General features: G+C 34.4%; 1 protein-coding gene across 1 annotated transcript; it reads right to left on the bottom strand.

The window, feature by feature from the left end:
- Nucleotides 1–245: 245 nt before the first annotated feature.
- LOC131054443 (U-box domain-containing protein 21-like) lies at nt 246–1,566 on the bottom strand. The gene has a single exon (XM_057988957.2). The coding sequence runs from the start codon at nt 1,520–1,522 to the stop codon at nt 296–298; it is 1,227 nt and encodes a 408-aa protein (XP_057844940.1). The 5' UTR covers nt 1,523–1,566; the 3' UTR covers nt 246–295.
- Between the last annotated feature and the right edge of the window lie 9,616 nt (nt 1,567–11,182).

Below are 11,182 nucleotides of genomic sequence, written 5' to 3'. Positions count from 1 at the left end.
GAGGAAAAGGGGGATTTAATTAAATAAATAGATTTTATTTATTTAATTGATTTGTATTAGATTTAATGAATTAATTAAAATAAATTGAATAATTTATTTAATTAATAGAAGAATGTTTGGGGATAAATTAATTAAATATTAATTTAATTAATTGATGGCTAGTGGATTTTTAATCAAATAAATACGAAATATTCATTTAATTAAAATGGACAGATTTATGTGACTACATTTACATTACACAGTTTCTCCATTGCTCCATTGCTCGATGAGGAAGGATGTTCCAAGATTACTTAATTTAGAAGGAACGCTTGACATGATGCAAATGGAGTGTCTCTGTGCATTCCCAATCATTTGTATAGGCTTTCGAAAGCTTGAGTAGCTTGATTGATTTATCTCTCGTTTGCTCAGAGCAACCCATCTGCACTAACAACAGCAACTTGTCGAAAGCACCCGCATGCAACACCTCTCGCACGGCCTCCCCATCACAGGAATTCTGGCAAATATTCCACAAAACAGAGACTGCTAATTCGGTGGCTGAATCAGACACTCTCAACATCTTCTTAACAACCACTGGTAGAGTCAAAGCGTGCGTTGAAGCAGCCGCTCGGCCTTCTGTGCAATAGCAAAGGATATCCAGCACCAACAATGCCCTTTCACAAATGCTCCGATCTCCGTCTACAAGCATCTCCACCAGCCAAGGAATAGCCCCCGCCTCCACGACCTTGTTTCTGCATCTTTGCCTCAGGGCAATGTTGTATATGATGAACAGGCTTGATTTTGTGGCGGCTGGGCATATGGGTTCTCTCAGAAGCTGCACCAAACCCTCTACCAAACCTTCGCTTTTTCCAATCATGTCTCTGTATTTATCCTTGGAAGCCATTTGCCGAAGAATTGTAACAGCGCTGTTCTTTGCATCGGGATTGCTCATTCGGAGATTGAATACCAGACAAGCAACGGCATCGGACAAGGCAAGCGAATCCATGGCCTGGGAAGTCAGGGGTAAAGTCATAGTGAGAGCCCCCAGAGCCTCTTCGCAAATGTCTACCGACTGCTGCGACCGACTCAAAGCCTGAGCACTGTGCTTGGCAAAAAGGGATGCGAGAACAGAGGATGCATTTGATGAAGCGATGCATTTTTTATTTCTTTCGCTTTCCCTGCCCAATCGCCTCAATTTCCCTATGGATTCCTTCTCGCCGGACGAAATCTGTGCTAGAATTGCATTGATGTGGGCTGGATCGAGAGGTGCTTTGGGCGTAGGAATCCTGACTACCCCTCGCGCACTGTTGGCCACACACCAATCCTGAATAATACGCCGGAGAGTGTGATTTGGGATCGTCTCCTGAGTACGTAGAATCTGATTTGTGACGGGGCAGACATTGTTGCCGGAATCTAACCAGGTCTCAATGCTTTGGCGATCGTAAGTAATACCGGTGCAGAGGGTCACAGGATCCTTCATTAGCTCCAGGGAAATGGGGCATCTCAGATAGGTCGGCACTGTCACCTCAATATCGATTCCCTTCATTGTCTCTACACCCAAATCCCAATTCCTTGTTTAAATTGTTTGTCTCGAGCTGTGCGGATATCTTTCACTGAAGTTTTGGTAGCGCTCTCTCTCTATATATACCAACGAAAATTGGAGTTTGGGCGAACGGTTTCGTCAAAGTGGAAACGGTCCGTTCAAGGGCATGCAAGCCATGATACGTTAACGACTGGGTCATAGTTGACTAATTAAAAACTCTATGGAACGTTGAATATTTGACTTGGACCGTTCGTTTTACGTTTGAGCTGGGCCTGGGGTCTTTGCACCCTTGGGCGTGTCACGTTACGTTCTCATTTGTTCAATAATTAATGCATGATTTTGAGGACATTATAAAGTAACACTATATGTTGAATCGCTTAAAAGTCACTACCATATTTGAAGTGTAGATATACTAGCAATTGCACTTTGGTGTGCAATGGGTACGCCGAAAAGGTGTGGAAGGTCATCTAGAAAAAAATGGGATTATTCCTTGCATACATTTCTAGAATACATGAGATCAATTGGTAGGTCATTTAGAAAATCATATTTGTGCAACAAAGGTCTCGCTAAAGAAATGATAGCTTCAAATCAACCATGCATCCTCTTATAGGGATCAAAATATGATTGAAATAAAACCTTTAATGATGAAGATATTTAGACTCCATTAGCAATAGGCTCATGTTATGTTTTCAAGAGAGAGAGAGAGAGAGGTGTAAGGAGATAAAGGAGAAAATAGAGTGAAATATAAAGAACAAAGAGAGAGGACCCAAGAAAGAGAGGGATATACAAAGAGGGAAGAGGGAGATTGAAAGATACACAAGCATATTGTGAGAGAGAGAGAGAGAGAGAGAGAGAGAGAGAGAGAGAGAGAGAAGCGGAGATGAGCTTGATTAATAGTTAAAAAATTACATTTATAACATTTAACAAAATCCTCTTCAATGATGTTATTTTAGATGACATGCCCTATTATAGAGCTCCTATTTTGGCACAATTAAGAAGATAAGCAAAGGTTTTTGAGACAAACTTTTAAAATGTTGATTACATTTGCTTGAAATTTTCCAAAGACTTTTCAACAAATCCATTGTGTGGATATTCTACAATCATAGAAAGCCACGACAACATATCTTAATAGAATTCTAAAAAACACTTTGCTTCTACATAATTTGATCACTTTAACTAAAATAAAAATTATTTATCTAATTACGAAATAATATTAAATCAATCTATAATTGCAATGCCTTAAGCCATAGTTAAATCGTTTTTTTGATTCCTTCTCTTATAGTCCTCTTTAGGTGCAATTGTTTTACCTTCCATTACATTTATAGTGTGAGTCAAGGCTATAATGAAATGGAAACTTCATTGGAAAGTTTCTAAATTTTTCTATTAACATTAAGAATTATGCTAGCATACATTTGCACAAATCTACATTGAAATAGATTTCTCAGAAGGCTAGTCAAAATATATTCATATGAAAAAACATGGGTACTTATGGTTTCAAACTCTAGTCTATGTTAATGTTTCATTCAACTGTCATTGATGTTTTCAATAAGGACACTTTTCTTCTTCTTGTCCAAGAATGCACAAAATTTGTTGCTAAGAAATCTTCCAAAAATCTTTCCATTAATGCAACTTGGTGGAAAGGGGCCCCTCCCCCTCAACATGTAGATGTTTAGATGTGTGAAGTACAAATTTAAGCTACTTCAACTCTAGATCAAAGGATGTGTCTCCTCATCTCAAGGATGATATGCCTTTGATGCACCCTTGTGTACCCAAGGCTTCTTTGTTAATGGAGTTGGAGGATATTCTATTTGTGGAGAGGGTCCTATAATACGCTCCCACAAAATCTATAAAGAAAGTTGGCAAATTAGAGCTTGGGGTACATTTCCAAATTAAAAATCACATGGTATTGGATTATGTAACTTCAGAAGTAATTGTTGAAGGTCAACTTTGTGATCTATGAAAGTGCATTAGGTTAGTTGAAATATATGTAGAATTTATCCATGAACCTTTAGTTTTCAAATTTGAATTGATAGCTAACCTAACCCATTCATTGCCTATTTGTTTAATATCTAGGGTATCTTTTGCATTCCTACACATTATTTCTAATCATTTTTAAAATTCATTATGATTATATTCTTAAGGGTTTGACCGAAGAGAAATATGTTTTTGTTCGCAAAATCTCGACCACAAATTCAAGATAGGATAACATCTGAGTAGGACCAACACCTAAGAGACTGAGGAAGAAAATTAGATTTTAATGAGATTATAGCCTCATAAGTAAAAATATCTTCAAGGGAAAATAACAAAGAAATAATATCCTAGATTAAACAATACATATAGGATACTAGCCAAGGTGAATCAGGTTGTATAACTCTTGAGCTACCAGTTCATGATTATCTTAACGAGTGTTGTCTAATTAACTCAAGATGGGATAAAATATTAGCAAGACCATGGACCTAAGTGATGAGGAAGATAATTGGATTTTAATGAGATTATAGCCTCACAAGGAAAAATCTCTTTAGGGGAAAAGAAAAAGAAACAATACCTAGATTAAATAGGCCATATAAAATACTGACTAGGATGAATCAGGTTGCTTAATTGTTGAGCTACCACAAGGAATACAAGTACAAACTATATTGAATGACTTATGTTTGAAAAATAAGTAGTAGAAAGTTTGCACAACTTCAAGGACTACGATTGCCTTGTCTCAAAGTTGAGTGATGAGTGGGCATCTGTAAAATTTCTTTTCTTAGAATTGTTAATACAACATATAAAAAAAACATATTTTAATTTTAGAAAAAGAAATCTTAAACTAAGATATTGACTATGAACATTAGTTGATGTTGATTTTATTGTAAAACAAGAAATGATATAAAAAAATTAAGCATGACAGTAAGATATGAAGAATGCTATAATAATTATAATGAATTTTTAATATATCTATATGTTGAATATGTAGACACTTAAAAATAATTATTTTAATTATTTTTTAATTCCTCACATAATTAATTAATTAATTATGTTAATTAAAGTTCTTCTCAATATTAATTAAATATAATTAATATTGTCACTATAGCATACGATTGATTTATTTAATAAATCAATCCCTTTCTTTATTCTTCCAAAAAATCAAATCCTCACAAATATTCCTCTTAGCTAATTAATTTCAATTAATTAGTTAACCTACATGATTCCTACAAATTATCTTCTTAATTCATCATTAACCTAATAAATTCTTCTAAAAACTCCCAAAACTCACTTAACATTATTCTTTTAGTCAAATTCTCCTACAAATATAAATCCCACCTAACATTTCCTCTAATCCCCCTCCTAATGAGTTGTTAATGGCTAATCACCATGATTAGCCACAAAGTCAACTCTTTGTCCGTTCATCCAGCCACTAGCTTTAAATACTCTTTTTCTAGATGAATGTAAGATTTTCGAAATCTCACATTCCTCTAGGCATTTCCCTCTCCCAAGGAATTTTTAATTCCTTTTTATTCTTCTAATCCCCATAATATCCATTTTTGGAGAATTTTTAATTCCTCCAATGCATCTTGTAGAGTGTGGAGATACGAAATGCCTTTTAAGGCATATTTCTTGGTCTCCACACCCTCTCTTGGACCTTGTGTGACTTCACAAGTAAATCTTAGCCCTTCATCTCGAATTCATCCTAGCCATCCGTTTTCCTCTCCTCTTCTTATAAAATAGGGTTTCATCCCTTCATTCAAAAACATCTTGAAATTCAGTAAGCTTATGCTGCCCTTTTGAGCCCAGGAAATCATCTTGGCAACTTGATCATCTCATCCTTATCATTTGTGCACAATATTGGAGAGCCATCCACATCCAGCAATCAAAGGAGCACATCAAGTGGAGCATTATCAAGGGGCGCCTTCACTTCATCAAGCTCAATCCGAAGGAGAAGGTAAAATAGCCAGGTGAAATGGTCTTTTTATGATATTTTAGCATTCTGCATGTTTATTTCGTTATGTTTTGATCAGTTTACCTTTTAAGTCTATTTTTCCCTCTTCATTTTGGCACGCCCGGTGGGACTCACGTCCCTGAGAACTAATGTTATTGTTTTTTTTTAAGGTTTTTGTGAGTTGTGAGATGTAGGTTCCAGAATAGCGCGACTGCAGGAAAATATATATATATATATATATATATATATATCTTTTTCCCAGGTTCCAGAATTGTGGCTCTGCATTTCTGCGCGATAGCTCCTCCTTATTCTGTTCTGTTTCTTTCTTCTTCTTTTTCTGTTTCTGTTGCAGCACAACAGCTTTGTTATCTGATTGGTTATTTGATTTGTTGTCTATTCTATTTTAGTTTAATCTGTGCGAAAGTAGGAGAGTATGCTCTTGTCTATATAGACAATCAGAAATCCAGACTTTTCACTTTTCTATTCTGTTTAGCACGATTGTATGCTCTGACCGCAGGAAAGTGTGAAAATAGGCGAGTATGCTCTTGTCTATCTAGACAATCAGAAATCTGGACCTTTGACACTTTTCTATCTGTGTAGTGCTACTGTCTGCTTTGTTAATCTGTCTGAAAATTTTAGACGCTGACTGTAGTCTGCATTTAATTTATTTATTTTCTGTTATCTGCTCTATTTAAATATGATCTGTCCGCCCGCAAGAAAGTGTGAAAGTAGGAGAGTATGCTCTTGTCTATCTAGACAATCAGAAATCTGGACCTTTGACATTTTTATTTTATTCTATTTAGTGCGACAATTTGCTATATTAAATCTAGGGTTTCTGTCTGCTTTGTTAAATCTAGGGTTTCTGTTTTGTTAAATTTAAGGTTTCTGTTCTGTTAAATTTAGGGTTTCTGTTCCGTTAAATCTAGGGTTAAAAAAAAAAAAAACTTTGCAAAAATATTTATCAAGACACAAACAAATTGTCCAAGTTATTACCCACACCAAGTTCAAAATTGCATCAAAACTCTGTTCGTCCCATTTTTCATAAGCCTAAGAGAAAAGCTAAGAGTTTATCCTCTACGTCAACATTCAAGTTTGTCCCTTGAAACACCTACTATCATCCAAATCAGGGTGGTCATATCCCTTCATACAACTTGCCATTTAAATAGATCCTTCATGTTCATGCCAAAGACAACCTAGTCATCAAGTTTTCTTCTAAACCATCACTACCATACCTTCTTCATCAATCATCCTCAAATTTCTTAAGTCCTTTCATCACAAATTTCTTAAGTCCTTTCATCCTCAAATTTTTTAAGTCCTTTCATCACAAATTTCTTAAGTCCTTTCATTCTCAAATTTCTTAAGTCCTTTCATCACAAGTTTCTAAAATCCTTCCATCACAAATTTTCTAAGTCATTTCATCACTTTTTTCCTAAGTCTTTTCATCACAAATACCGTGTATGGTCGCAACTCGATCCCAAAAGAAAAAGATGGCTGATCAACAATATGGCATGCCAGACATTGGTGTCCTATATGAAGATCCCATGCAAGATCATACACAAAGTGGGCAACCAAGCGATCAAGATCAAAGCCAAAATCTTGACATGGTTAACCAAGATGAACTTTGTCCGAAAGTGCAAACTTTCCTAGCGGATTCTTATAACCAAGAGATGATAGAAAAGTTTATTAAACACAATCCTACTGCACTTCTGAAAACTCTTCTTGAACATGGAGCTCAACTTCCACCTGAATTTAATAGATCCGCTCTCGTCCAACAACCACAAGGAGACCTCACTCCCACACAAAGTGCTGCACCTACTATTCAAACTCAATCAATTGCAGCCCCATCAATCATCCAAGCCCAATCAATGCCACCCGCGACACCTCCCACCACGATCTCCATCCCGCCTTCTTCCTCCTTACCATCCATACCACTATCAAATCCAATCTCATCCATTCTCCAACAAACTTCTATACCACCTCCTTCTATTCAACCACATATTTCTATTCCATAAACTTCCCTTTCTCCCAACAATGTCGCAAATTTTATCCAGACCGCATTCAATCCCGTCACAACAGTTGGCGGATCACAACCAACTATCACATGAACCCTAGCAACATCGGTCATCACATCCCATGTTCCCACTTCCTCATCATATCAATATATTGGTGGTGGTGCACCTTCTTTAGTTCATCCAATGCTTGGGGCAGATACAATTCATCAATATCAAAGTCCACAACAAGACCTCATCAAGGAAATTCAAGACATGAAGAATATCATCAAAAACATGAAAGAAAAGACTAATAAAAGGAATGCTTACTCATTCGAAGAGTTTTACCCTTGTCCTTATGACCCATCTATATCAGTTGCACCGTATCCCCTAGGATTTGAGATCCCTAAATTCACCAAATATGAAGGCAAAGGAGACCCCCGTGACCATGTCTGCGAATTCCACATCTTATGTCAAGAAGTCTCCTATAGTGACCTTTATCTTCGCAGACTCTTTCCCAAGAGTCTCACGGGAGATGCCCTGGCATGGTTCTCATCTTTACCACGAGGTTCCATTGTCTCTTTTCCAGATTTGGCAGAAAAATTTGTGGCCCACTATGCATACAACATGGGTAATGATGTTTCTATGATGGACCTATGTAATACAAAACAAAGGCCTGGAGAAACCTTCGCCAATTTCCTACAAAGATGGCGACATCTTATCAAAAAATTCCAGTGGGACATGCCAGAACAACATCAAATTGAACTATTTCAAAAGAACTTGGTGCCTGAACTTTCAAGACCTTTAATATCTCAATGTATCAAATCCTTCCAAAAATTGACCGATAAGGGCCTTGCCCTCGAACATGTCTTGTTGGAGGAAGGAACCTTGAAACATTACCAGAAGTCATCACAAAGTTCTTCCTCTTATCATAGCGACAAGCCAAAATTCTGGGCTAAAAATAAAAACATGGTCAATGATGGTGTAACTGATGTGAAGCGGGTCCAAACTGTGGCCACTCCCCCAAAATCCACCACCAATATTCATCAATTCAACAATCAAAATAATTCAAATCAATCGCAAAAACCTCACAACAATGTCTCAATCCAAGGACGACCACCCCGATCGAATAACAGGACTCCAAGAGATTTCACTCCTCTTGCTGAGCCTATTGAAGTGGTGTTTCAAAAACTTGTCCAAGCAGGTATAGTGGTTTTTCCAATCACTCGCCCGTTTACTACATCAGGTATAGTGGTGTTTCAAAAACTTGTCCAAGCAGGTATAGTTTAAATTTTTGAAAAAGGACTGTAGTAACTACTGACAATAATTTAATGCAAACAAAGCACTCCAATTGAATCAGGGAAAAATAAATAAATGAGGAGGCTTTGTTAATATTTCTCATTATTTAATAAAAGTAATGAGGTTCTATTTGGATTCCTTTCAAGTATGTGTCATTCCCCTTTGGTTTTCAAATAGTCTAGATCTCTTCAAATTACAAATTTCATTATTTAAAAATGCAGAACTTTAAATATATACTTTAAAGTTCCTCAATGACCATAGCAATATTAAATAATTTATAATATACTATACTATTATGCAACAATTTTCAATTACAATAGGCAAATAAAGCACTCCAATGGATGAAGACAAACTCTAGGAGACCAAGAATTTGCTCTACAAAGGATCCGCGTCATATGTTTGATGACTTTAAGCCAAACAAAATCGACCTTGTTCGATTTTGATGTGCAAAGGCGATGAAGACAGTGCAATGCTGATTTCATTAATTTTCCATCCGCCTTAAAGTTCCTCAATGACCACATCAATATTAAATAATTTATAATATACTATACTATTATATATAATAATTAATATAATTATTAAAAAAAAAATAGTTTTATAACATAAATTATAATTGTAATAAAATTAAATTTTATTTTCTTATATTATTTCGAATTAATTTAGAATAAATAAAAATATATATTATATTTTATGTGTATTTAATAAATATGATTAAATTAAAATATATGTAAATATATAAATTTATAATATATAATATAATATAATAACAACATACATTTTACATATTATATATATATATATATAGTAAAATAATTGATATGAAAAATAATAAAATACACCCTAAAATATTGTTTGAAAAAAATTCTTCAAAAGTTTTTTCATTTTTAAAATAACATGTAATAATATTAAAAAATTTACTTAAAAAATCAAGTATAAAGATACTTGAACAAGAAAGCTTTTAAGTTTTTCTTAAAGTTGTCTTTAAATACCTAAATTTAAAGTAGTTTTTCTGTGAATAATATCCCATGTTGTAGGAATTTAAAGTAGTTTTTCCGTGAATAATATCCCATGTTGCTTCGATAAGGCATGACCCTAAAATTATGGCATTGCTGCTACGGGGACCACTACGGTGACATAAATTTTGATAAAAATATTGATACAATACGGTTTTCCTTCTGACAAAAGTACATAATGACTTAGTGAAATCGTGCAAATGCTTTTTGCGGACTTCTGTCAATCTTTCATCGGAAATGCCTTGCACCAATGATGCGGGTAAATAAATGAGCATAAAGTAAGGCTACCAGGAAACAAGCAAAAAACGGTGATTGTTATATCCAACGGCCAGCGAGCTCTCAATCATCTTGCATCCGTTCTCGAACAACGGGTATCGTCGATGAGAAAAATTTAGCTTGTCCATTTCATAGAAAGAGACGCCTTCGGCGTAAAAAGTAGAATATGGATTTTTCAATTTTGTATTTCTCATCAATTTATTAGTCAGTAATTATTAGGTTTTTCTTAAATTACAAAATATTTTTTAAATTTTTAGTCAGTAATTTTCCCTACCCATTTGAAATCTTCATGGTGCATCTTAATATATTATGTAGCTTTAAATAATATGAAGTCTACTAATGTGAAACCAATGATATATATGATATTTGTTGTAATATAAAAATATTTATATCTATCAATGTGAATGTGGTCATATATCTAATTTGATTTTATTCTAAAAATATCTATATCAAATTTTATAAATTATCATGTTCCAATGTTTTATTTCATCCATGATCTAGAGGACTGTTGTATTCAAATGCTTTAGTTCCTGAGTATTTTTAATGTTTTGTTTTGTTGGCTTTGAAAGTTTGCCCTTCACAAAATTATATATATCATCCACCTTGTCCAACTTTCTTCAAAGGTCATATATAAACCTCTGGTCGTTGACTCTGTATTCTCTCAATTAGCATCTTTTAGACTTTTAAAAAAATAGCAATTTTAGTTTTTATCTATTTGGGTAGGTTTGAAGGTAGCAATTCAAGAGTGCTAATATTTTTGTTTTCTTAAGGTTCACAATTAAAAAGGAATTAATGTTGATGCAGGGAACTGCTTTGTCTTAGTACTTATCAATTATTTTAAAGGATTTAATATTTCTATGATCATGAGAATTTAGTTCAATATTTAGTACTTCCAAAACTTTACTTCTTCATCCTATTTATTTGTATCTTGACTAATTTAATTAATTATTTTGCTTGTAAAAATTCTAAAATAATTCTTTTATTTTTTTTTACTTTTATTTTATTTTATGTTGGCTAGGCAATAGATAAAAGATAGACAAAAGAATAATCTTGTTGGACTTTTCATCTTTGAAATTTAATAGAACCTTTGGGAAGAAGCATCCTTTCCTTTTGCATTAATACACTCAATGCTTCATGATTTCTTTTTCACCCATGATTTCTTTTT

Source organism: Cryptomeria japonica, chromosome 10 (assembly GCF_030272615.1).
Source record: "Cryptomeria japonica chromosome 10, Sugi_1.0, whole genome shotgun sequence".
NCBI classification, from domain to species: Eukaryota; Viridiplantae; Streptophyta; class Pinopsida; order Cupressales; family Cupressaceae; genus Cryptomeria; species Cryptomeria japonica.
This window is presented reverse-complemented; position numbering and strand designations above follow the sequence as displayed.